The 27,857-nt window shown below is 45.5% G+C and overlaps 2 protein-coding genes across 3 annotated transcripts in view; one reads left to right on the top strand and one right to left on the bottom strand.

Moving 5' to 3' along the window:
- LOC123757636 (transmembrane protein 256 homolog) overlaps window positions 1–27,046 on the top strand; it is a 58,378-nt gene extending 31,332 nt beyond the window's left edge. For both annotated transcript variants that reach the window (XM_069326937.1, XM_069326938.1), the window contains exons 2-4: window positions 11,517–11,661; window positions 12,192–12,310; window positions 25,539–27,046. In XM_069326937.1, coding sequence (XP_069183038.1) covers window positions 11,517–11,661; window positions 12,192–12,310; window positions 25,539–25,682 — 408 coding nt within the window. In that variant the 3' untranslated portion in view covers window positions 25,683–27,046. The remainder of the gene's footprint in view (window positions 1–11,516; window positions 11,662–12,191; window positions 12,311–25,538) is intronic.
- Window positions 26,342–27,857, bottom strand: part of LOC123757635 (alpha-ketoglutarate-dependent dioxygenase alkB homolog 4) — a 53,357-nt gene continuing 51,841 nt past the window's right edge. Inside the window, exon 4 of the mRNA XM_045741477.2 lies at window positions 26,342–27,750. Coding sequence (XP_045597433.1) covers window positions 27,058–27,750 — 693 coding nt within the window. The 3' untranslated portion in view covers window positions 26,342–27,057. The remainder of the gene's footprint in view (window positions 27,751–27,857) is intronic.

Below are 27,857 nucleotides of genomic sequence, written 5' to 3'. Positions count from 1 at the left end.
TTTGAGAAAACGGCATTGTATTGTATCTTCGTGGTAAGACTATTATATTGTTGACACAACGAGTGTAATCAACGTAGTTTTTTTATTTGGTGCTGGTCTAACGCATCCTTGTGTGACATTTGAAATGAAATTTGGGTGAAATTCCCAAGAAGAGAGAGTCCGCCTGACTCAGAGGTGAATTCTCCTTCCACACCATAACCCCTCTCCTCCTTCCCACCTCTCCATCGTCTCCCTCAAGCCAGCAACTACTCTTCATAAGGTAAAGTAAATATTAAAACACTACAACAAAACATTTATATTTACATGTGCAGTATTATATTTACATAAAAAAAAGTCATACAAGTATGGATGTTTTTGGGAGTGGAACGGATTAAACTTATTTCCTTTATTTTAAATGGGGAAATTTGTTTCCAAAGACGAGTTTTCCAGGTAATGAGCTCGGTGCCAGAACGGATTAAACTCGTTAATAGAGGTTCTACTGTATTTAGATTTTTGTTTTAGTTTTCTTTTAATAAATTAATTAAGTTAATAATTTGCATTTTTATTGTTTCCATTTGGTTATGTGTATACTTGTCCTGGTCACGTGGTCCACACGAGGCAGAGTTGGATTGGGCGCCAATTCTAACATCGATTCTAACATCGAATCATTCCCGTGTAATTAATTTCACACTCTTAAGTTTCCACGGTCATCGAGTGGGGATCAAGCCCCAAGGTTGATTAATTAGCGTGATCGATCCAGACCTCGATCATTGCTCGGTGTTGCTGGTCTGGTGGTAGCAGCGTAGAGGCGACTCTAGGGTTTTGCTCAAAGCCTAGGTCACGTCATACTGGGTGTAGAATCCTAAGTCGGTCAATCGTCTTAGGACCACGTGGCGTGGAGTTGGTTTTGGTAAAAGTTTTGGAGTCCCTTGGTAGAGAATAAAAAGTAAGAATACGGGTAGAGGGAAAAGAAGCAAAGAAGGAAGATAAGAGAGAGGAACCTAATCCGTGTTACATGGGGGTGCATCATGTTTTGTGTCTGGTTGCAGATTTATGTCGCTATCTGCGTGCTACTGGTTCAGTGACAGTGGACATGCTCTGGGTGGGCCCGGTTTCCCAGGTTCCCTTTTCCAGGGCTCGTGTCTCTTTAAGTTGTCCGCATGTTTACCATGTCTAGCCAGCCTGCAGTCTACACTCGTGTCCATTATATAAGGAAGTCTGCTGCTTTTACTGCTAAGTCTGCTGCTTTTACTGCTGTCTATGGTAATATGTCTTGGGTCAACATTCGGGCACAGGAATTTTGGCAGTCGAACAGGGTCCTGGTCGCCAGATATCTTGTCAACGTTCCGGGCTCTCTGCGGCTTTCTGTTGTTCTGGGAGGTCTGTCGCGGCCTGTTGTTTCATCTTCGTTGTAAGACCTGTAGTGCTGCTGCCTCCCGGATAAGTCACTGTTTTTACCTATCTGTGGGTATTTAGCTTCAGGTAGCTGATAGGGGCTCCCCACAGAAAACCAGCGTTGAGTGTATTGAAATGCCATTTTCTGGGCAAGCCCTGGAAGCTCCCTGACACCCTCCCTCCCTTCAGTCGACGGTTTTCATTATTCTACGAACAGGGGTGGAGTCTGCCTGAGCGGGATCCCCTGTCCCCCTGACGGGGGAGAGGGGAACGCTGACGAATGGGAATGCTAGTTGGATGATGATTTGTTTGTTTCCTTGTTGGCTTTTGGAGGGAGTTCTTTCACTTTGTTCACAGGTAGGTTGTATTTTAACCAGTTAGAGGTTTGTATTTGTTCGCCTACAAATACATTGTCCCCTGGGTGCCTTCCCCAGTCGATGGCATACATGACAAACTCTAAATGTAGAGTGCTCATATAGTCAATGCTCCCTGCACCTCTCTGAGGAGGCCAGGTTCTAGCTCCGGAAGCCTTGGGGGGCTCGCCCAGAAAATGGGGTTTCATTACATTAAATGCTGCTTTTCTGTGGGGAGCCCCTACGGCTCCCTGGAGCTTATCGGGCTAATGTATGTTATATTAGACTGGGACATTAGCTAAGGAGTTCAGACCTACCAGGGACCAGCGCCAGAACCTGGCCCCTTCAGAGAGGTTTCAGGGAGCAATGGCCCTGGAAAACCCCCCTTGTGGTTGGGGTTTTCCTTATCTGCCATCAACCAAGGGTCAGGCACCCAGAAAGGTAGGCATAACAAAACAAATCCCACATGGTAAAGAACTAAAACAAAAAAACAAACAGAGAAATAGAAACTCCCTACAATCCCAAGGAAACAAGCAAACAAGCAAACATCACACTTTACTGCCGCGCCGTTCGTCCACGCAGCTCTCCCGCCCCGAGAGGGGGAGGGGAAGCCCCGGACCTACCGCGCCGGCTGCCTAGCTTCAGTTCGTAAGCTAATGTCAACCGGGATAGACACTTCCCTGGCCTCAGTTTCCTAGGCCGTGTTTGCCTTGTGTGGCGTTCACTGCCGTGTGTTGTGTTGTGTGGTGGCCAGGAGTACTTCATCAGTGCCGGGGCTGCATGCCCTTAGGGGCTTCCTTCCCTAAGCGCCCTGTGAGTACTGCCCCTGCGTAACAGGGTTATCTTCCCTGGGGCGTTCGGGAACCATTCCTGTAGAGGTTCTTGCTGCTCGGCATTTGCCTCGCCCATGGGGCCAGCTGGGGCTTGGGGCCCTTGTTTGGCCCTGGGTAGGGACTGGTATTGTGCTGGTTAGGGCATCAAGGTGTTGTGCGACCTGCCACCTAAGCGGCGACCGGTTCCTGTTGCCTCTGGAGACGGTGTACTTTTGCGTTTTTTTTTGTTTTGTTTTTTTGTTTTTTATTTGCCTGGTGGGGTCTGCCTAGTGTGGCTATAGTTCCACTGGTAATGTTTGGTGGCCCTCTGCTAAGCCCCTGTGATTGTACATGTCACAGGAGTTTTCAGTGTTATCCTCTACCCCTTGTTATTTTTGGGTGTTTAACCGGTTAGCAACACCTTGCCCGGGCTTCCCATAGTTGTTACTCATACGGGCTCTGGAAACCCCTGTCGGGGCTCGGTGGACCATTGTATGTGTCTTCCGGGTCCCAACCCGTCTTGTACAGGATCGTTGGTTGCTGTGCCCTTGTCTCCGGGTGACAGTCGCCACTTTACTTCCGTCATGTTGCTTGTTGGGTCACTGACACCTTGTCTTGCGAGAGAGATTCTCTGCTTGTTCTCCAGTACTCTCCTGATGTTATTACTGTTCAGAGTACAGGCGACATCAGTGTTGCAAGCTAGGTTAGGTTGCTGCAACACGCTAGGTTGGTTTCCCACTCGGATGCCCCGAGGCCACCCCATTTTGGTTAGGTGCTGTTCGCCCCTTTCCCTCCCTGTTCCTGGCACCGGACCATCTGTGGGTTTCGAGATCGGGGAGGGGTTTAGTTGGGGCCGAGACTCTGGCGGTTTTCAGGGGCTGCCCCGTTCGGGTTGGGGGACGGAGGTTTTCGAGCCTGTTCCTCCTGCCAAGGCTTCTGGGTCTTACCAGCGGCCCTTTCTTACTGCCTTTCCCATGGACTCTTCCTTTTCTTTAAGGGCGGAGGGCTTGGAGGACGGCTCTGCCCCGGGGCCTCTGTTCCTGGTTCCCAAGGCTGTGGGGGATGCCTGCTAGCAATTCTGGGGCGGTTTGCCCCTGCCTGGGTTTTCTGCTTTTGGGCGGAGTTTTTTGCCCATCCAGTCTGCTTGCTTCCCACTTTTGCTGACGTGTTTTTGTATCTTTAGTGTCGGTCACAACCCTCTGTTCTGGTGGCCATTTTCTTCTGCCGGTTTCGTGGCGTGGCCACCAGTGCGGCGTTGCGGTTTGTTTACATGCGCCTGGGTGTGCGAGCGAGCGTCTGGGGTGAGTTTTAAACCTTTTTCAGGGGTTTTATTCTCCTGTTGTCGTTTCTTTACTTTTCTGGTGTGTTCTGCCCGTTCCTGTTCCTCTGGGAACGTTTGAGTGTTGATTTTACACCGGGTTTTCCATTTGTCTGTTTTGGGTCTGGGCCCTTGGGTTTGGCTTAGTGCCCCTGGCTGTTATACTTGCTCCCACACCTTGTCCCTCGGTTTTCGGTCTGTTTTGACCGTTTCCCTGGGGGTTCTGTCTGGGGGCTGTGCTTTGCCTTTCTATGGTGTATCTCCACTGGCAAATGTGGTGGTTTGGGCTCCCCCTGGTTCCATTCCGGGTTCCTTTGGGTTCTTTGGTTTCGTTCCGGAGGTTTCTTCCTCTTGGGCCCCCTTTCTGGGTTCAGGGGGCTTTGTTTCCTCATGTGTGACCCGGTTCTGCCTTCTGGAGTTCCGGGGTCTTCCTGGCTTGCAGACTGATCTTTTTGGGTCTTGGCACATGTTGTGGTCGTGCTGGGACTTTGAGGTTTTGTTGTTGAGGTGGGTCTTTTGATGCAGTTTTGTGCCTTCTTCGCCTGGCCGGCGTGGTGCTCTCTGCCCACTGGTCGGCGGCTTGTAATTTTCTTTTCACGTATATGTGTGCGTACACATGTGTACACTGTGTGTGTGCACATGTGTATGTGCTTACACATGTGTGTGTAACATACCTTGTGTGTATGTGTATGTGTATATACATAATGTATATATGTGTATGTGTAATTTTTCTTTTGGAAGGGGTTCTGTTCCCTTCTCTGTTGACGGGGCGCTGGGGGAGCACCTTGCTCTGTTGACTCTCGCATGGTCACGCAGTTGGTGGGCGCTTTTGGTTGTCTTCCGGCCTCTAGTGGCGGCGGTGGACGGCTACTTCCCCTTTGGGGATTTCAGGGCTGGCTGGCTGGGCTTCTTCCCCTGCGTCTCGTCATGTCTTCTTAGTGGGTGTGTTGCACGTGGTCGATCCGCCCCATCCTTCTGGGGTTCCCGTCTGCTCTTTGCAGACATGGGCCTGTCAGATCTGCAGTTCTTCTGGACTTCTTCAGTCTGCGCCCTGGATTCTATGCCCGCATCGGAGGAGTGTTGTCTCCTGTCCGGCTTCTGTTGGGGCCGGGTGCCTGGATGGTGTTCCTGAACCTCCAGGTCAATTCTTGGCACGTTCCTTTCCAGTTTTCCGGGACTGGCATAGTTGGTGGCGGGGCTTCAAGCTTGCCGCTTTTGTTGCCTTCCCTATTTTGTAATTGGCACTTGGTGTATTTTTGCATCTTTACCGGATCTTGGTGCCCTGTCGGAGTCTGCTTGGGATTCGGTGTCTGGCCTACCTCGACGACTGGCTGGTGTGGGCTCCCAGTTGGTCCACTTGTATGCTCGCCAGGGGTGTGGTTCTTTCCAGATCGCCAGGTTTGGTTTCCTGGTGATCTGGAGGCCATTCCATCTGTTTTCGTCCCAGGATCAGACCTGGCTGGGCCTTGTTTAGGGCTCTTGGGCCGCTCCTTGTCTTTCCCTCCAGAAGTGTTGCTGCGACTGTGATCCCGCCTTCGGCTGTTCATGAGGGGGTCCCGGGTTGCTCAGCGGTTGCTCGAGCAGTTGTGCGGGAGTCTGAACTTCGACGTGCTGGTCTGCCCGCTGGGTCGGGTTTGACTTCGGCATCTGTTTGGTTCCTTCGGAGGCTCCCCTACCGCCTGTCTTACAATCGTTGGGTTCGTTCCTCCGGGGATCTTGTGTTGGTGCTGCGTCACCAGCTTCCTCTATGGGGTTTTTGGGGGTACCGTGCCTTGGCACCTCCCCGAGCCTTCGCTCGATGTGTTCAGCAGCACTTAAATTGGCAGATATAGTTCCTTTGCACAAGGCGGGGGGGGGGGGGAGTAAAGCCTTGGCAAAAAATTATAGGCCAGTTGCACTAACATCACACATAATAAAAGTGTTTGAAAGAGTGATTAGGAATCAAATTTCTAGTTTTATGGAAAACAATGAGTTGAACAACCCAGGACAACATGGATTTAGAGCGGGAAGATCCTGTCTGTCACAGTTACTCAACCACTATGATAAAATCACAGAAGCTCTAGAAGAAAAGCAAAATGCAGATGTTGTATATACAGACTTTGCAAAGGCGTTCGACAAATGTGACCATGGGGTGATAGCACACAAAATGAGGTCAATGGGAATAACTGGAAAAGTAGGATGCTGGATACTCAATTTCCTGTCGAACAGAACACAAATAGTAACAGTCACTCAAATAAAATCGAGTCCAAGCGCAGTTAAAAGCTCCGTACCTCAAGGTACAGTCCTTGCACCGCTACTGTTCCTTATTCTTATATCAGATATAAACAAAAATACAAGTCACAGCTTCATGTCATCCTTCGCAGATGACACAAAAATCAGCATGAAAATTATCTCTGCTGAAGACATTGAAAAATTAAAAGCAAATGTCAACAAAGTTTTCGATTGGGCAGCAGAAAATAACATGATGTTTAACAGTGATAAATTTCAGGTACTCGGGTACGGCAAAAATGAGGATCTGAAACATAATACAGGGTACAAAACACAATCGAATCTTCCCATAGTAGAAAAACAGCATGTCAAGGATTTGGGAATAATGATGTCCGATGATCTAATGTTTAGGGAGCATAACCAAGCAAATATCGCGTCAGCCAGAAAAATGATAGGATGGATTACGAGAACTTTGAAATCTAGGGATCCCATCACAATGGTTGTATTCTTCAAGTCACTTGTGTTGTCCCGTCTCGAGTACTGCTCAGTACTCACTTCCCCCTTCAGAGCAGGAGAGATTGCTGAAATAGAAGGAATACAGAGAACATATACGGCACGCATAGATGAGATAAAACGCCTAAATTATTGGGATCGTCTCAAAGCTCTACAAATGTAGTCTCTAGAAAGGAGACGAGAGAGATACCAAATAATATACACATGGAAAATACTGGAGGGCCAGGTCCCAAATCTACACAGTAAAATAACAACGTACTGGAGTGAATGATATGGAAGAAAATGCAAGATTGAACCAGTGAAGAGCAGAGGTGCCATAGGGACAATCAGAGAACTCTGTATAAACAGAGCGGTTGTTCAACGTTCTCCCAGCGACTATACGAAATATTGCCGGAACAACCGTGGACATCAAGAGAAAACTAGACTGTTTTCTAAGAGAAGTGCCGGACCAACCGGGCTGTGGTGGGTATGTGGGCCTGTGGGCCGCTCCAAGCAACAGCCTGGTGGTCCAAACTCTCAAGGGGGAGTAGAAGAACTCCCAGAACCTCATCAAGCAGGTATCAAGCAGGGTCATCTCTCGGCTGGGGCTTTGTGACCAGTGCTCACCAGGTCGGCTGGGGATGGTGGGGTCTGTCCGTCCATTGGGCTCACAGCATGGTTCGGGAGTTCATGGCTGTCTGGTTTGCGCTTCGGAGGGTTTGGGTCACTCGGTGCTCTACCATTCAGCTCCATTCGGACTGTTCTCTGGCGGTTCTTTGCCGGAACCACAAGGTTTCTATTAGGTGTTGACCTTTGGGGTTGGTTCCTTAGAATGACTCATTTGCTGGATTCTCGGGGTTTGGCTAACCATGAGGTTCATGTCCGGGGTATGTCCTGCGTCCTGGTGGACAGCTGTCTCGGTTCATTCTTCTGTTCGCGGATTGGCCAGTCGTCGCTGACTCATTTTGTTGGAGCTGCTGGACGTATGGCTTCCTGGCCATGGACATCTTCGAGTTGGCGTGGTCTAGGCATCACCCATTTTATGTGGCGCCCTTACCCGCCTGCGAGGCGTTCACGGTGGATGCTTTTCGGCAGGACTGGTCGAGGTGGGGGTACCTGTTCCTCTTCTCCTGGTCCAGCTGTTGCTTCGGGTTCTGGCTCGGTTGCAGCCCATTCCCACGAGAGCAGTCCTTATGGTTCCTTGGTGACCGGCCCAGCTTTATTTTCAGACGCTGCTTGATAGGTGTCCGTACCCGGGGCGTTTTCCCGCGGCTCCGCATCTTTCGGCAGGTCGGGTCGGTCCTGTACGTGACTGGATCGGCCTTCTCCTCGGCTCTTCGCATCTGGTATTTTAATGTGGGTATCACCATCTCTGTGGTGATCAGGTGGCTTTGTTGATGGTCTCCCACCTGAGAGCTTCGTCTTGGCGGCAGTATGACGTTCCTGGTGTTTCTATGCACTTTTTCTTGCTCTTCGTAGGTTGTCTTCTCTTTCACATCGGGTTGTCTTGTACTTTCTTTGGTTTTCAGGACTACAGTTATTTGATGTTTCTTACTGTCGCCTCGTTTTGTGCGGCGCTGGCGGAGCTGCTCCGTCTTGCGTTTGGGGTGGACGTCACATCTGCCCCGTTTCGTATGCTTTCTCGTGTTTTGTTTCACCTCCGGTCTGCTTATGTGTCGCCTGAGCCGTCCTGGTCCTTAATCAAGGTGCCTTCTTATCTTCTCCTCAGTTTGTGGTAGCCCCTTCGGTTCAGGTTCTGCTCTTTGGTACTGGTGGTAGGTTTGTACATTTGCAGCCTCTCTCAGTCCTGGCGACGGTCGAGACGGCTGCTTTCCGGAGGGGTTCTTGGGTTATTGATGCTTGATTGGTTTGGCCGGGGGTGCATCCTGTGTTGTCCAGTTGCGCTCTTTGCCGTTACCTGTGTACCGTGTCTGGGGGATGCGCTTTGGTTTGATCCGGTTCCCCTCGTTCCCTATTTTCAGGGCTTGGGTCTTCCAGGTCATCCGCAGAGTTTTTCAGTCTTCCAGCCTGCGGTCTTCCCTTGCGCCCGTGCTGTTCGGACGTTTGCAGCTTTTGCTGCTGTGTTGGTGACATATAGGGCTCATTTCGGGCGCAGGGTTTTGAGGGCCGCACAGGTTCTTGGCCGCCCATTCTTTATGCGCATCTGCTCATGTGCGTTCTTGTTGCCTTGGGTCGCAGGTTGCAACCTGTTGTCTTGGCTTCGCTTTGCGGAGTTTGTGGCGGCCGCCTCCTGGGTTAGCCCTTTCTTTTCCTTCTCTTTGGGTATGAAGCTCCAGGGAGCCGTAGGGGCTCCCCACAGAAAACCAGCATTGAATGTAATGAAACGCCATTTTCTGGGTGAGCCCCGGAGGCTCTCCGGCAACCTTCCCTCCCACCGGTCGGCGTTTTTTTTTTTTTTTGCATTGGTTGACGCTTAGCTTCCGAACTGAAGCTAGGCAGCCGGCGTGGTAGGTCCGGGGCTCCCCACTCCCCCTCACGGGGCGGGGAGGACTGCGCGGACAATCGGCGTGGCAGTAAAGTGTGATGTTTGCTTTTTCCTTGGGATTGTAGGGAGTTTCTACCTCTCTGTTTGGTTTTTTGTTTTAGTTCTTTACCATGTGGGGTTTGTTTTGTTATGCCTACCTTTCTGGGTGCCTGACCCCGGTCGATGGCAGATAAGGAAAACCCCAACCACAAGGGGGTTTTCCAGGACTATTGCTCCCTGAAACCTCTCTAAAGGGGCCAGGTTCTGGCACTGGTCCCTGGTAGGTCTGAACTCCTTAGCTAATGTCCCGGTCTAATATAACATACATTAGCCCGATAAGCTCCAGGGAACCTCCGGGGCTCACCCAGAAAATGGCGTTTCATTACATTCAACGCTGGTTTTTTAGGTCCAGATAGACACAGTCAACCCAACCATTTCTTTCCTGTAGTATTTCTGTGGCTCTATCATAAAAAATAAGAAGATTTGTTACACATGATCTCCCTGTTCGAAAACCATACTGTCTGTCCATTATTATATCATTACATTCTTCAACCCATTTGGCTTTAACTATTTTTTCTAGTGTTTTGACTTCCATGCTTGTTAATGATATGGGTCTATAATTTAGAGGTTCCTCTCAACTATCATTTTTATAGATTGGTACTATGTTTGCCTTTTTCCATATACTAGTATCTTCTAAGATTCCTGTACACAAGGATGTTTGGAATATCAATTGGAGTCGAATGCTCAGCTCAGTTGCACTTTCTTGCAGTACCCAAGGTGAAACTCCATCAGGTCCAACTTCTTTATTTCTTCCTACCCCAATGAAGAAGTGTGCCAGTCATTTGATGTTCCATCTCATATTGAAAGTGCCTTTGTTCTGTATTTTCATTTTTAAATTCTGTAATGTCATGTAATGTAAGGAAGAATGAGGTTTTATTGAATATTTTATTGAATTACCTATGCCCCTCCACTCTATACACTATTTGGATGAGTATTTCTAACTGGTGGCACAGTCACTATCATTGGTTTGAGTGGCTATGCAGAAATCTGAACTTTGCTCGTGTGGTTTATTTTCTGAACACGGTTTGGCTCTGAACTCTAACATTTTCTTTAGTTTAGTCCCTTTTACCACAGGACTGTTGAGTGTAGGCTCCATGGGCCATTTGATATCTTTTGGTTTGCCAGTTTTCTCTTCTGGCATTTTGGGGTTGTCCCATGTTTCTGACTTACCCATGCTTGACCTCTTCATGGATGCTTCTGCCCTGGGTTGGGAGTTTGTGATCAGCACTCACCTATCCACTCAAGGATGTTGGGTGGGTCTTTTTGAACTGGGCACACAACACCATACATGAATTCGAGGTTGGTGCACTCTGTAGTTGCTTCACCTTCTGGTGGGCTCCATGGTTTGGTTTATTATCTGAATCAAGGGGGGATCTCTTCAGTCTTTTCCTTTGTGAAATTGGACTCTGTGGGTTCTCAGGGTTTGGCTTCCTACATGGTTATGTTCGGGTGATGTGTCCAATGTTCTGGTAGAAGGTATCTCATTTCTGCCCCATAGCCATGGAATTGACCATCGATAACATGTTCCATTGGCTTTGTGAGAAGTTCAGTTGCTCATAAGTGGACCACTTTGAATCAGCTTGCAACTGAAAGCTTGTAGTTTACATGACCCATTCACTGAATGCGAGACTATCATGGTAGATGCCTTTTGGCTGGACTTTGGTCGATGAACCAGTGAAGAGCAGAGGTGCCATAGGCACAATGAGAGAACACTGTACAGTATAAACATCTGTGGTCCACGGTTGTTCAACGTCCTCCCAGCGACTATAAGAAATATTGCCGGAACAACTGTGGAGATCTTCAAGAGAAACTAAACTGTTTTCTAAAAGACGTTCCGGACCAACCGGGCTGTGGTGGGTATGTGGGCCTGCGGGCCGCTCCAAGCAACAGCCTGGTGGACCAAACTCACAAGTCAAGCCTGGCCTCAGGCTGGGCTTGGGGAGTAGAAGAACTCCCAGAACCCCATCAAGCAGGTATCAAGCAGGATGAGGTTTTCTCTCTCTTCCCTCTGGTTCAGTTGTTGCTCCAGGTTTATTGCAGAGAATAGTTTCTGTCCCTTTGGACCTGTAGTCTGAACCTGCATCATTTTCTGCAGTTTTACCCCATTCAGCAGATAGGCCCGGAGACGTTCCTCAATGGTTCACAACTCTCGGCCGTGAATCAGGTCAAGCATGTAGCAAGAAGGTGCATAAGTGAAAATGATTTATTGCTTATATTGTACTGTATTTTTGTTTATACTGGTACTTGCATGTATATAAATGTACAGTACCTGTCATTTTGTATGAGTAATTAGATTTTATTAAAATGAAGTTATTAAAAATTTTAAGAAATTATAGTGGCTATTGATCACTGTTTTAATTTATATTTAAACAAAACATGTAAATCATGTACATATTTTGTTCTCTGAATTTCAGAGTATCAACGGTAAAGCAGCAACAAAAGTTGTAGAAATTGCAACTGGGGATATGCTGAACATTCCTTCATATGCACGATGGTTTGTGCGCATTGCTGGAATTTCAGGTGCTACTGCTGTTGCCCTTGGTGCATATGGTGCTCATGGTGAGTAGACAGCAAACTATAGTGCAGTGTGTATAAATATAATTGACTTGATAATGGTCCAGAACGGATCGAAACGTCATTGTCTCCTCATCTTCTGGTTTGTGGTTTAGTCATCGTGTATAAGTAGTTCATTGTGAATATGTTTAAATTTTTGTTGTGTAAATAAAGAAAACGCCCAGTTATCCAGCCCTTGATTAACTAAATCTCTGATGGATAAACAGGTTCTAAGCCAATTATAGCCTCTAGATTATACAAACCGTACATATTCTCTACTTGAATGAGTAACAGCCAGTTTTGCTGGCAATCTAAGTTTTTGTTTGCAAGTCCCAAAACAGGTAGTTGGCAGAATGGTGTGTAGGGAAGTTAATTTTCCTATTGGCATTTAAAGAAAGAATTCAGTACTGTACTATATATGAAAATGTTTCAAGTAATGAAATGACTGGTAGTTCATGAACCACACAGTATTTCAAAAAGTCATGTAAGAAGCTGGTATTTATAATGTCATTTTAATAAAGTTCTGATTCCTTCAGTGTTTTACCGACGAGAATATCCAGAGGAATTGAAGCAGGTATATGAGACTGCCAACCGCTACCACTTCCTTCACACACTGGCCTTACTTGGTGTCCCTCTTTGTAGACGTCCCAAACTGGTTAGTATTAATGTAAATTAAATAAATTAAGATGTAATTCATACAGTACAGCACTCTTAAATAATAATTAAAGAAGGGAAGGTTTTCCTATAGAATATGGCTGAACTATAATGCTGAATCATGTGCATTTCTGAGAAATGTACCCTTGGCTGCTTCACTAGTTCATGATGGGCCATGCATCCATCCAGATCACTGCTAGCATATCAGATTTTTTCAGATGATCTTCACCCCTAGTATAGTGGCTCCACCTTACCCCTCACCAGGAGGGGGAAGGGGGAGCCCCAGACCCCTGTGCCGGCGATCCACACCGCAGTTTTTCGGCTAATGGGATACGGCTTGGTTGTTGTGGCTACAGCTCCGGACTTTTGTTGTGCTGTCCTCTCCTCAGTACTGCTCTTACGGTGGTATGCGAGCTGGGAGTAATATTCACAGGTACTCGAGCTGCATGTGCTTAGGGTCACCTTCCCTGAGTGCCACCCTAGGGGCTTGGGGGTTCCCTTCCACAAGTCACCTTGGGTCTACCTCTGTTGGTCTTTTGCTGCTTGGCGATTGACCACTCCGAGTGTTTTGGGGGGTTTCCTTCCTAGTTTGCCTTGGGGTAAGTGGTAGTTATTGCCCTGGTAGGGGCACGGGGTACTGCGTAGCTAGTTTTCACCCATAACAGTGGCCAGCTCTGTTCCCTCTGGGTACACTGTCCTCTTGCGAGGTTTATTTTTATTTTTATTTTTGCCTGGTAGCGGGAGCAGGGGTCTGCCTTGGTGTTCCTTTCCCCTTTATATTAGGGTTGTTTGTATTTTGTGGTACCCCATGCTTCACCCTCATGAGTGGACACGTCCTGGGGGTTCAGCATTAGCAGGTGCTTGGACAACATTAGCAATGTTGATTGGTAGCTTGGGCAGCAGTTAGCAGTACCCTGCCTGGGATAACCCTTAGCAGACCCAGTCTATGGGCTCTGGGAAACCCCACGGGGGTGCTCGGGTCCAATGGATGTGACCCGAGTCCCCTCTTGCTTTTTGCGAGTTTGAGGGTTGCTCTGTCCCTTTGTCTCAAGGTGACGCTCATTGTTTTTGCCTCCGTCATGCTGCCTGTTGGGTCGATGACACATTCGACCCTGAGTCCTGCAAGCTTTGTTGCTTGTTTGTGACTCACTTCACCCAATCTGATGATGACATTATTTGGGTGCAGGTAGCTCGCACGTTGCACGATAGGTTTAGGTTGTTGCAGCGCACTAGGTTGGTTGCTTCCCCAGATGCCTGGAGGCTGCCCCGTTTTGTTTATAGGGACCCGGAAGAAGTCTCTGTATTTATAGAGAGAAAAATGACAGGTTGGAAAATAAGAACCTTTCACACTAGAGATGCTATACCAATGATGATACTTTTCAAGATGCTAGTGCTCTCTAGAGTGGAGTACTGCTGCACAATGACAGCCCCTTTCAAAGCTGGAGAAATTGCTGACCTGGAGAGTGTGCAGAGATCCTTTACTGCTAGAATCCACTCGGTAAAACATCTGAACTACTGGGACCGACTAAAGAGATTAAATCTGTATTCTCTGGAACGCAGGTGGGATAGATACATAATAATTTACACATAGAAAATAGTAGAGGGGCTGGTTCCAAACCTGCACACAGAAATAACATCACATGAGACCAGAAGGCATGGCAGGATGGGCAGAATACCCTCGTTGAAGAACAGAAGTGCAATAGGTACTCTGAGAAAGAACGCTATCAACATCAGAGGCCCGAGACTGTTTAAGACAGTTCCACTACACATGAGGGGCATAACTGGCCAACCCCTCACAGTGTTCGAGAGAACTCGATAAGCACCTCCAAAGAATACCTGATCAGCCAGGCTGTGACTCATACTTCAGGCTGCGAGCAGCCGCGTCCAACAGCCTGCTTGAGCAGTCCAGCAACGACGAGGCCTGGTCGTTGACCAGGCCTCGGGGATGCTAAGCCCCGGAAACACCTCAAGGTAACCTCAAGGTAGGTAACCCGGACTTGTGGGGTGTTGGTCGCTTCGGCCTTAGTTCTGTCCATGCCCCCTCACTCTTCCCCCTGCTGTGGTTCATTTGTTCCCCCCCCCCCCCCACCGGCTGTTGTTTGGGGAGCCGGTCGGCCGAGCGGACAGCACGCTGGACTTGTGGTCCTGGGTTCGATCCCAGGCGCCGGCGAGAAACAATGGGCAGAGTTTCTTTCACCCTATGCCCCTGTTACCTAGCAGTAAAATAGGTACCTGGGTGTTAGTCAGCTGTCACGGGCTGTTTCCTGGGGGTGGAGGCCTGGCCGAGGACCGGGCCGTGGGGACACTAAAGCCCTGAAATCATCTCCAGATAACCCCCTCCCCCCCCTTTCCTTGCTTCCGGCTCCTAAGCGTCTGAGGGCTTCAGGGTCGGGGCAGGGTTTAGAGGTTTGTGAGACTCGGGCAGTTTCTGGGGTTGCCCCTTCTAGGGTGGCTACGGAGGCATTCGAGTCAGTTCTTCCAGCCGTGGCTATGAGGTCTGACCAGTGGGCCCATCCTCTTCCTACTCTTCTGGCCGCCCCGGCTTTTTCTGGTGAGGCCGGGGCTTTGGAGGACGACTCACCCCCGGGGCCTGACATAGAGGTTCCCGAGGTTGGGAAGAAGCTGACTTGGGGGCCTTGGGCCCCGTTGGACTCCGCCTGTGTTTTTTGGCTCTCCGAGCGGGGCTTGTTGTTACAAGGAGTGGGGTTTTCCTTTCCTCTTCTCTGCGTACGAGTTGGATTTGGGTTTGGCTTTTTCCCAGGTTTGGTTCAATGTCCCTGTGGGTCCTTCGGTTCCGTCCTTCCAGAGGTTTTCAGCTTCCTGGAACTCTCCGGATGAGGTGCGGACGGCCATTGCAGCTTACCTCCTGCATGACCCAGTGTATGCCTCTATAATGGATACGTCTTCCTTTACGTTTGGGTCTTCGTCTCCATACTGGGTTCATTATGAGGTTCCAGAGTCGTACTGGCTTGCCCTATGTTTTTTCGCTGGATACTTGGGACACCTTCTGTTGTACCCGCACACTTGAATGGCGTGTGAAATTGACTGTGGTCCAGGTTTACCCGGGGGGCGATTTTGCACACTTTAATGAGTGCCTTTTCGCTCCGGCTCTTCTGCAGGATGCTGGCGCGGTTCAGCTTCATGTGCAGGTTCCCTCCCTGTTGGCTGCACTTATGGCTGAGGACTTGCGCACTCGGGGCTCGTTGCCTTCGGTCCTGCATTTCCTTTCCCTCCTTGAGCTGTTGTTCGATTGGCTTACGGAGGCTGTAGAGGCACTTGGGGCCATTCCTGGATCTAGTGCCTTGGCTTCGGCTGCTCGGGCGTCGTCTGCACTTTTGAAGTTGTTTGCGCCGGAATGCACCATTGCGGCTTTTCGCTGTGCGCCTCGGATGTCGGCAGATGGTACTTGCTTCCTCCTTGGAATCCGCTTGGGCCCTGGCTCTTAGATTGTCTTCGCTTTTTTGTCCTTATTTGTGGTTTCTGCAGTCAAACAATATATGTAAGTGGCTTCCTCTAGCTGCCACCCTATGTCTGACTTGTTGGTTCTCCGTGGGTCCCGAGAGGGTTCCTTCCGGAGAGGTCGTGCCAGGGCCCGCTGTTCCGGTTGTTGAGGTGGGGCCACAGGTGCCAGTTTCAGAGCTGGAGCTACCTTCGGTCCCGGCTGCGCCTGGTCGGCGTGGTGCTCGATCAGTGCGCAGGTCGGGTTCATGTATGGGGCGTCGGCCCTTTCGCCCCATTGATGGGGCGATTGGGGGGGGGGAGGGGAAGCTTGCTCTGTTTGCTCATGCCTGGTCCCACGATTCGTGGGCTTTTTGGATTGTTTCTTGTGGCCTTCGGTGGCTCCTCCCCCCTTCGGGGGGTTTGGGGCTGGCAGGGCAGACCTCTTCTGCTCTCTTTTCAGGTCGTCTTGGAGTGGGTGCACTTGGGCGTGGTCGAACTGACGACGTCCCTGAGGTGGGTTTCCCGCCTGTTTCCAGTTCAAAAAAAAGGACTGTGCGGACCTGGGGTTCATTCTGGACTTATCCCGTCTGAACCCCTGGTTTTTTTTGCCCCTTCTTTCGGATGACCACTCTGTCCCAGGTCCGGCTTCTGTTGGAGCCGGGTGCTTAGTGTCCCTGGACCTCAAGGACATGTATTGGCACATCATCTGGGGCTCAGGGACTGGCTCAGTTTTATTTTGAGTCATCAGAGTTACCGTTTTCGTTGTCTCCCTTTCGGGTTGACTCTGGGACCTCGTGTGTTCACACGCCTCACCTAGGTCGTGGTGGCCCGTCTGCATCTGTTCGGTGTTCCAGTGTTGGCTTATATCGACGACTGGCTGACTTGGGCTCCCAGTCGGTCCACGTGTCTGCATGCCAGGGGTTTGGTGCTTTCCCAGCTAGGCAGGTTCAGGTTCCTGGTGAACGGGCGGAAGTCCATTCACCAGGAACTTGTTTCTGGGGGGCTCCCGGGTCACCCGGCGGTTGCTCGAGGGTCTGTGAGGGAGCCTGAACTTTGTGATGATACTTTGCCTGAACTTTGGCTTTGTTGGCTGTTCTGGTTCCTTCGGGGACGTCCCTTCCGCCTCTCTCGCGATCGCTGGGTTCAACCCACGGGGGGGCCTTGCATCGGCTGCTGCGTCACCGGCTTCCTCTTCAGATTTTTTTTCAGTTCCTTGGTGCCTACCCGAGCCCTCGCTCAATGTGTTCATGGACACGTCGTCTTTCGGCTGGGGCTTTGTGATCAGTGCTCACCTGGCTGGCCAAGGGTGGTTTGGTCCGTCCTTCCGTCAGGCCCACAGCACGGTGCGGGAGTTCGCGGTGGTTTGGTTTATGCTTTGGAGGGTTCTGGTTGCCCGCGGATCGACGATTCGGACTGCTCCCGAATGCCTGCCGGTTCGTTGCCTGAAATGAGTGGGGTTCGATGTGATCCATGGCTCTTTGGGGCTGGTCACTTCGGGTGACTCGTCTGCTGAGTTCTCGGGGTTTGGCTCTCCTGGCGGTTCACATCCAGGTGGGGGGTGTCCAACGTCCTGGTGGATGGCCTGTCCTGGTTCATTCCCCTATCCACAGAATGGACGGTCAATGCCGACTCATTCAGTTGGCTCTGCCAGACATTTGTTAATTACCTAAGTGTAGTTACAGGATGAGAGCTATTTGTGGGCCCGGAGGTGGACCTCTTCATGTTGGCATGGTCGAGGCGTCTTCCAGTTTATGTGACGCCCTTCCTCGACCGCGAGGCCTTCGGGATCGACTCCTTCTGGCAGGACTGGTCGAGGTGGTGGTTCCAGTACCTCTTCCACCTCAGTTCAGCTGTTGCTCCAGGTCTTGGCTCGCTTGGAGACTTACCAAGGGCGAGTAGTCCTCCTGGCCCTGTGGTGGCCGGCCAAGCCATGGTTTCAGACGCTGTTTGCCTGGTGTTCGAACCCGGAGGTTTTTTGCCTCTTTCAGAAGATCGGCCCGATCCATTACGAGACTGGTTCACTCTTCTTCTCGAGTATTCGCGTTTGGAATTTTTGACTCGAGTTTATAACTATCTGTATGGTGATCGTCTTCGCGGCAGTATGTAGTTTCCTGGTGGTCCCTCTGGTTCTTTTTGACTCTTCGTCGTTGTACTTCACTTTCGGTTAAGGTGGTGGTATTCTTTCTCTCGTGGTTGTTCCAGGACCATGATCTTATGTCGAATGCTGTCGCCTCGTATCGTGCGGCGCTGGCGGAGCTGCTTCAGCTTGCTTTCGGTATAGATGTTACTTCTGCGCTGTCTTGATGCTTTGCACCATACTAGGTTGCGCCTCAGTTCTGGTGCCTTTCATTTGACTCCTACCCTCAGCGTGTATGTTGACACTGGCTTCCTATCACAGGACCCCCGTGATCGCTACTGTCTTTACTACCTTGCGCGGTCCTTACAACACCCTCACTCTCGCCTATGTCATGCTGTGACTTTTACCCTTCCTGTAGTTCCTGTTCCCCTTCACCACCTCCCTCTTTTTGTCCGGTTGTCTTGTCTCCAAAATTCTCTTTCAGTTAGTATTACCAATATTTCTCGTGTTCTTCTGTCCCTATCCCTGTGGAGGGTCCCCCCCTCCCTAAATTTTGTAAATCCCTGACCCACTAAAGCTTTTACTAAAGCTTTTACCCCTCCTACAGTTCTTAAACAGGAGGGAGGGAAACCGACTGGGAGCCCAAACCAGCCAGTCGTCGAGGTAAGTCAACACCTGAACATAGAACAGACGTTCGGTGTTCAGGTGTTGGCTTTTCCTTGAACACTTTTCTTCACACTCCAGCTCCATTTCCATCTTCACTGATGGATCAAAGTCTGCAGACAGTGTAGGCTACTCTGTTGTTTTTTCTGACCACACCTATATGTGTTGCCTGTCTCTGGAGACTAGCATCTTCACTGCACAACTTTATTCTATGCTCTTGGTCTAATGCTTTCTCACTGTCAATCCTTCTTTGTGGTTGTAGTTGACTCTTGCAGTAGCCCTCATGGCTCTGGAGTCCTTTAATCCAGTACATTCAATGGTAATCGAGATACAATATAGGACGTTTCTTATCTCCAGTAGATTTGACAGTAGAGTTTTGCTGGATTCCCAGACATATTGGTGTCTCTTTAAATGAGTGTGCGGATGCAGCCGCTAAGGAAGCTATCCGCACTTGTCCCATCTCCCATAAAGGTATTCCTTATTCCCACTTTTACCCAGTTATTCATTCCTCCATCCTTCCCCTTTGGCAGGGTTGTGTTGGTATTCTGTTACTGATAACAAACTGCATACTCTTAAGCGTAGTGTGTCCCCGTGGCCTTTCTCCTACCACTGTAACCGGCAGTGGGAAACAGCTCTGGCAAGGTTGCGTATTGGCCATACATACTTAACTCATGGACACTTAATGGAGCACTACCCTGCTCCTTATTGTCCAAACTGCATTGTCCCTCTTAGTCATACATATCCTTGTTGACTGTCCTGACTTCCAGGACAAGCGTGTGTGTCTTGCTATCCAACCGTCCCTCGCTGTCACTTGTCCCTCGATAGAATTCTTGGTGAATCGGATACTTTTGATATCGTTCGCCTTCCCGTCTTGGTTCCTTCTTTTGATAATTATTTCCATAAGGTTATATTGTGAAGGAACATGAGGTAGTTTCATGTTGCATAGATGCAGAAGATAATGGCTGGGTGCTATGTGCCATTTTGCATTGCTCTTCAACAAGTCACTTGAGCTCCAAACCTTTCCAGGTATTCTAAAAAAAGCGAGAGTAACCCCTGTCCACAAATGTGGTGATCTCACTGATGTTAACAACTTCAGACCTATATCAATTCTGCCAAACTTGTCAAAAATATTTGAAAAACTAATCTACAGGCAGCTTTTCTCTTATCTAGACAAACACAATCTACTTAGCTCTTGTCAATATGGCTTCAGACCCAAGGTCTGAAGCACTAACGATACACTTATCAGTATGATTAACTTGATACATGCAGCTCTTGATAAAAATGAATTCCCTGTTGGGTTATTTGTGGACCTGCGTAAGGCTTTTGACACTGTTAACCACCAAAACCTTCTTCTTAAATTACATCATTATGGAGTCAGAGGTCACTTCCTGTAATACATTAAGTCTTACCTTACTGACAGGCTCCAGTATGTTTCTGTGAATAATTCAATTTCTCCCACCCTACCCATAACATTGGTGTTCCTCAGGGCAGCATACTTGGCCCTCTCTTCTTTCTCATGGAAATGTACATGTTTATCTCTCAGAATGTTTGGTAACAGGTTTATTGTTTGTGATGTGTGTCTATGTATGTACTAACACGTTGTACTGAACGGGGTGAGAATAGCTTGAGCTACCTCATCCCTTTGTGTGTATTTTACCTCAATAAACTTATTTCAATTTCAATTTCAATTTCTTTCTCATCTACATTAATGACCTTCCAAATGCCTCCCAACACCTCAAACCAATTCTATTTGCTTACGACACAACCTTCATTTACTCCAGTAAATTGACCTTGACCTTGCTCTAAATGTCACAGTGAATACTGAGCTAAATAAAGTTCATCTCTGGCTAACTGCCAACAAACTCACCCTCAACATTGATAAAACTTTCTATATTTTGTTTGGCAATAAATCCTCAAATCAAATAAATCTCAGGATAAACAATACCCAAATTTGTATCAAAGCAGATGACAAATTCCTTGGCGTTCTCATTGACCGCAAGCTGAATTTCCAGGGACACATTCTAAATATATAAAAAAAGAGTTTCAAAAATTGTTGGCATTCATTCTAAGATCAGATATTATGTACCTTGCCCTGCACTGGTGACACTATTATTCTCGCATCTATCCTTATCTGAACTATGGTATTTGTGCTTGGGGTTCTACTACCCAAAATCATTTACTTTCTCTAATTACTCAACACAAAGCTGCTATTAGGACAATATCTAACTCTGGCCCCAGACATCACTTGGAATCCTTCTTCTTGAGGTTATCTTAAGATGATTTCGAGGCTTAGTATCCCCGCGGCCCGGTCCTTGACCAGGCCTCCACCCCCAGGAAGCAGCCCGTGACAACTGACTAACTCCCAGGTATCTATTTACTGTACTGTTAGGTAACAGGAGCATCAGGGTGAAAGAAACTCTGCTCATTGTTTCTCGCCAGCGCCCGGGATCGAACCCGGGACCACAGGATCACGCCAGTGTTCTGTCCACTCAGCTACCGGCTCCCTGGGTGGGACATGGTGGGGAAATGCAATATGAATATAATTTTGTATTAGTTCGTCTTTAATATGCATCTTAGAAACCTAGATGAATACATAAGTTTCAATTTGGTTTATAGGAAATATCAAACATTATCACCATTCTTCAAGCAATTAGATATATTCACTATGCAATGAATTTGTTACAGTATACTGATAATTTTCCTTATTAATGTAAATCCACAAAGAATATATATCTAATTTAAATTAGCAATTAAGTAGCATTCTCTTTCATAGATTAAACATGAATAAAGAAAATAGAGTAGAGTAAATAGAGTTAAATATTTTTAATTTTTGTAATCTTGTGCACCCTTGCTCAAATCTCTGAATATGTTAGCTATAAAGTCACTGCACATCCTCTCCTGTGTATTTTATATATATAAAACGCTGAACTGTAATGTCAATCCTGACCTTGAAAGCTTCCTAGCAGGTTGTAACAGAACCTATGAGCAGCACACCAGAAACAAATACCTATTTGATATTCCAAGAGTACGACTTAATCAAACTAGAAATGCTCTACAAATCAAGAGACTCAGAATGTGGAATGACCTTCCCAATCATGTTAAAGACTGTACCTCTCCCAACCAGTTTAAGATAAAAACTAAGTACTAATTAACTCCATGTAACCTACCTAGCCCCTAAATGTCAACCCATGTCTATTATTTTAAACAATGCTGTTTGTTGACCAAAATTGTATACAGTGGTTCCTCGCATAACGATCGCCCCAAAAGACGAACATTTTGGGTAACGAACGGCGTCAAATCGTCCTGTATGGCGAACGCTGGTTTGAGTAACGTCAACACCACATGGTGAGGTCGCGCTGCTTCTTGCACATTTTCAGACGCCTCCAATGATGCACATAAATTATGTTGTTCTTGTTTAAAGATGCTAATGATGCTGGGATATAAAAGGGTGACTGCTGAGATGTTGCAAAGCATTGACGTTTTTGTAGAAAAAAGAAATGAAATATCTGATATACAACAAATGTCAAAAAGGTTCGTTCGGTGTTCGGCAGGTAGGCTGCTCCATTATAACAATCTTTCTTCATTTCAAATGTGTTCCATTTGTTTTGTATTTGTCATTTACGTCTCAATAATGGAGAAGCCTACCTTACATACACTGAATAAACCATTATGACATTTTCCTTTCTTCAAATGTGTTCAATATTTATTTTTCATTTGTCTTATAGCAAAAGGTTCGTTTGGTGGTCGGCAGGTAGGCTGCTCCATGTTTCTTGCATAAAAAAACGTAAATATTAAAAAAATGAAGAATTTTGAAAACCAGAACAAATGTCAAAAAGGTTCGTTCGGTGGTCTACAGGTCGGCTGCTCCATGTTTCTTCAATAAAAAAAAAACGAAAAATAAAAGAACTGTTGAAACAATTTGAAAAAATGGACAAATGCCATAAAGGTTCGTTCAGTGTTCGTCGGGTTGACTGCTCCATTATTGAGACGTAAGTGACAAATACAAAACAAATGGAATACATTTGAAACAAAGAAAGATTGTCATAATGGAGCAGCCTACCCAACAAACACTGAACGAACCTTTTGCTATAACTAACATGAAAGACAAGGGCTGCTGGCTGGGTTAGTACTGCGTGAGCAACCATTTGTGGCACACGCGCCTCTGGCTCTCAAACACCTGTCCGACACGGTGTTGAAAGACTGCGCTCAGTTCGTGAAATTCAGACCCTATTATTTGAAGAACATAAGGCTCATAACATTGGTGAAGCTAGGCGCAATAAGGGCTTAACACAATGGTCGGATGCAAGTGATACAGCACCTATGAGCATGATACAGCGAGCGTATCCAGTTGTAGCTCTGAGCCCCACCCTTGCCATCTCCAATTTATATAGATGATACATAGATGAATCGTTTCTGCGTTCAGTGATGATGCATCTGATACAAGTAGCATAGATGAACAGGGTTAGCGGCTTCCATGGTGGTGTTGTCCATAGATATTTTCAATACCTGAATCTCTTCCTGACTGAAGGACACACTTTGAGGCTAGCTGAATCTCTTCCTGTGTGGGACCTTAAAAAGCGATCTTTTCAAGATTACCTTACAAATTGAGCTTTTCCTATAATTGTTTCAATACTACCTTATGCTTTACAAGCTTGGATACATACCACCTACAAGTACTAAAGCCAAGGGTGCACGCGAGTGCGTTATTTGCAAGCACACAGAACGATGAAACAGGAAATGAAAATCTATCTGTAGCTGGTGCAATGAGAGAAAAGTCGTGATGTGTACCATGGACTACTTTGTTGACTATTATGCACCTCCAAAGTACTGAGTAATTACCTAAGTGTAATTACCTAAGTGTAGTTACAGGATGAGAGCTACGCTCGTGGTGTCCCGTCTTCCCAGCACTCTTTGTCATATAACGCTTTGAAACTACTGACGGTCTGAGTGTGTAATACAATGTGTTACTGTGTAAATAGTATGTGAAACTGCACATATTGTAATATTAGTGAATTTTTACCACGTAATATTATGAAAATAAACATTTATTGTGGACACATTACTGACACATGTATCAGTTCCATGGAAAATTATGAACATTCTACTGTATACATATTGTAAAGGTCACAAATATGCATCATATATGATAAAAGAAACAAATAAAACTGCATTGGAAATACATAAAAAAAAATATTTGAAAATATATTTGTGGCAACACGCGGTGCTTGAATGGTCCGCGCGACCGTCTGGGAGCTTCACACACAGGCGACCAGCCCCTGATAATGTCACAGCGCACATTGTCCACATCTTCACAGCCAAAGTGGAATTTGATAATTATATTTACATAGACATGTTCAGGGAAGGTAATTTATCATTTTACAAAGAAAAATGATGTCTTTGGGAACATTTGATGTCATGCACACTGGGGAATTTCACAATAAACACAGTGCATCACAGTGGTTACATGGAGGACACTCGTTTTGTATGACGTCCGTTTCACATGACGAACATGGAACGGATTAAATTTGTTATTCGAGGTACCACTGTATTTGCTATTTTTCTGCCATGTTCCCCTCTTTTTTATTTTTTTATTTTCTCAACACAATTTATACTTTAATCTCAATTAGTATTAAGTTTTAGTCTTAGGGTTTTTCCTGCCCGAAACACTTTGCGTAATAGTGGCTTTAGGCATTGTATGTACAAGCTCTTTCTATAAATCCATCAATGTTTGTATCTCACCTTGTATGTATGTATTTTACCTGAATAAACATTTGTTTTGATTTGATTGATTGATTTGATGTCTCTCTACATGTTGTGAATGTCATAACTAGCATTGTGTTCACTGATATCTGAAAGTTGTACATAGTCTTTATCACAGTCAGGATCATCTATGACACTATCAATGCAAAATAATTAGTCACTCATTTTTATTCATCAATTCTTAGACCAAAGAATTTGGCATTTACAGAGGGTCACTCAGCAATGGGCATATTTTTTATTTATTTATATACACAGTGATGCCTTATGAATGCCCTTCTTTACAAGCTTTTCGGGTTACGAGCCCAATTTCTTCGTAAAATCCGAATTGGGTCACGAGATTTTGCCTCGATTAACGTAGTTTATTAATACGTGTATGGCTGACCTAGCACGTGGTGGCACGGCGATCGTGCCTCAGTTTACCAGTGCCTTCCGCCTAGTGACATTCGTGCCTGAATTCTTTGTAAATAATTTCATTTTTTTTTTTTTTTTGGGGGGGGAAAAGGGGGAGATTTTGGGATGTTTGAACATGAAAGTAATTGTTATATATCTCTCCACGGGTCCCAAGAAAGTCAATGGTAAGGTTCAACCTAAGAAAATAGTTGTGAGTAGAGGCAGTAGAGGATGTCCCTTCCTTATTAAGAAAATGTGTGAAGTATTTGAAGAAATCCAAAGTTTTGTTGAAAAAACTTTCCCAGATAAAGCTGTAACAGGCCGTTGCAGTGACCTTTTAAATGACAATGTGATGTATCACTACAGACAAGTGTTAAAATGTAGGGAAAAAGAAGTGTCTTTAGATAGATTCTTAGTAAGACAAGCAAGAAGTGAGCCACAACCAGGTCCTAGTGATATGCAGGCAAAACGCAGGAGAGAGAGTACTCCAGAGAAATCATCACTGCCTGATGTTATAACTAACATAACTAAACACTAACACCTCTCCTCCTTCCCGACTTCTCACCATCTTCCATATGCCAACAATAGTCATCAATAAAGATAAGGAATAACTTGTACATACTTTAGTACTAAAGATTTGGGTGAATTAGGTATAAAATTTACTTTGAAATTGATATTTTTGGGAGTGTGGAACGGATTAATTAAATTTACATTTATTTCTTATGGGAAAATTCGCTTTGGTTTACGAACCGTCTTTGGGAACGGATTCAATTTGTAAGCCGAGGTACCACTATATATACAAGGTACAATTAGTTTATGAGAGTACACAACAATGATGTTTTTACATTCTTATCAAGCAAGAATGTTGTTTAATGTCTTGTATTTTTTATCCCAACAGGCTGGGGCATTAATTGTAACAGGAACAGCTATTTTTTGTGGCACTTGCTATTACTACGCTTTGACAGGATCCAAGAATGTGAGACAGTACACTCCATATGGTGGAATGTTATTGATTGTGGGCTGGCTGTCAATGGTGCTCTGAAAGCCACAAGATGCTATTGTATCTACTGTAAAATGAATGATAGTCATTTAAGTAGCTTTTATTTTTCTGTAATAGATAAAATTTCAATGTTTCAACAAAAATGTATAAAATTACATATAGCTTAAAGGGGCTAGTTAATGATGACAATGTTTATAAATATATTTTATATAGAACAAATAAATTTTCTTCACTTGGTCCAAAACTGGTTATAATATGGTAATCAAAATATTGTTTCTATACCATTTTGTGCATGTTCAGTATTAACTTCTATCAGCACATTTTCGTGCTGTGTGTAATTTTCATTATCAATGATGAATTCTCTTGATTTTCAAAGTAACTTTTCTATTTTATAGAGTATTTAATTATTTTAAATTGATGAGTGGCAATGCAATATGAATATAATTTTGTATTAGTTCGTCTTTAATATGCATCTTAAAAACTAGATGAATATATCAGTATCAATTTGGTTTATAGGAAATATCAAACATTATCACCATTCTTCAAGCAATTAGATATATTCACTATGCAATGAATTTGTTACAGTATACTGATAATTTTCCTTATATATTCTTTGTGGATTTACATTAATATCTAATTTAAATTAGCAATTAAGTAGCATTATCTTTCAAAGATTAAACATGAATAAAGAAAAGAGTATGTTAAGTTAAATATTTTTAATTTTTGTAATCTTGTGCACCCTTATACAGTACATATTTAAAGTGTATATATATATATATATATATATAGTATGCTAATCTACAACAGTTATATCCTATATGATTGTCCTTCACTAATCAAACTTGTATATAATTATAACTCTGCACATTGAAATAATGAACTGTATTGTACCTTTAATTTGTTTAGGAAAACAAAATTGTGAGCTGTGATAAATAAACTCGAGCAAAAATGATAGTGGGTATTTTTGGCTGGATAGTGGCTATACCATGGGTGGAATGTACAATTGCAATTCAACAATGAATAACCATAAACCTATAGTGTCCTAGGCCTAACATATACAATCTTTGGCCTAATTCAGTACATCTACTATACTATACTTAAGAAAAGTTAGGTTTTGTTGCTACTTTCTTTCTCAAGTCAGTCCCTCTGTAATTTGAGTAAAAAAAAAATTGTTGCACCATAAAATGGTGAGTCATTGTTTTGTACATTCCATCAACATTCACTATGTACCATCATTTTTTAATGAGAGCTTGTTAAACATTTAAACAATGATTGGAAACTTGTTGAACAGGTTTGGAACTTTATTGTAGAGATGATAATATTTTGCTTACAAATATATGTTTCCTGTTTCTAAATGCAATAAATGTGAAAGACAAAAATTCTGAAATGAAAGAATAAAAACCCTAGTACAGTATGTTTAATGATCCCAGAAATTTTTGCTTGCTTTTAGAATCTGTTCACCAATTTCTGCTTTTTGCCCATATTTAAGGTAGGTTGGAGTGAGTTCCCTATACGTGATGCATACCCTTCTAGATGGAATATCTTCCCTTAATATGCCATGCTCCCACTCATACCTGACGGGTCCATAAAGAATGACGAGTGAACGATGTGGCATGGGCACCCGTATTACACTTTCTTCAATATTTCTTAATAATGGATCATCATTCTTACTACTATTAGTATCTTGCAAATTTGTCAGTGTGTTTGTAGTGCTAATTTTGTTTATATGTAGCTCACTTAGCTCTGTTTCAATTTCTCTCTCTTCTTTGACAGTGCCATTTTTTCTCACAATAAGAGGGTAATCTCTCATATCAATTAAGTTATACTTAGTTTTTGGTCCCCTATATTTCCTCAAGGTAAGTGTAGAGTCTATCAACAGGCTCAGTGTAGGAATTCTTTCGCCCCAAATCCAACAGTCATCAATATGGGGATCAATGGAAGCACCTCTTTCTGCTGGATAATCAAGTGAACATTGTTCAACAGTCTGGAAACCACAAAGGATGTCAACTGTGTTAAAGCGATCCTGAATGAACTTGGTGTATGCTGGATAACCAACGAAAGTTTCAGTCCTCACACGCCGCTTCTTAAAATTGCACTTTGGTCCATAATTCTGAAAAAAAAAAAAAAATTGAGAAAATCATATCCTGGGCATCAGCCCAGAGGAACCCTCTGCCATTTAACCTTATTCCTTATATACTATATCCCTGCTTGCTTTCT

This window comes from Procambarus clarkii, chromosome 19 (genome assembly GCF_040958095.1).
Source record: "Procambarus clarkii isolate CNS0578487 chromosome 19, FALCON_Pclarkii_2.0, whole genome shotgun sequence".
In the NCBI taxonomy this organism is placed as follows: Eukaryota; Metazoa; Arthropoda; class Malacostraca; order Decapoda; family Cambaridae; genus Procambarus; species Procambarus clarkii.
The sequence above is the reverse complement of the archived record's forward strand: the minus strand, read 5'-3'. Positions and strand labels throughout refer to the sequence as shown.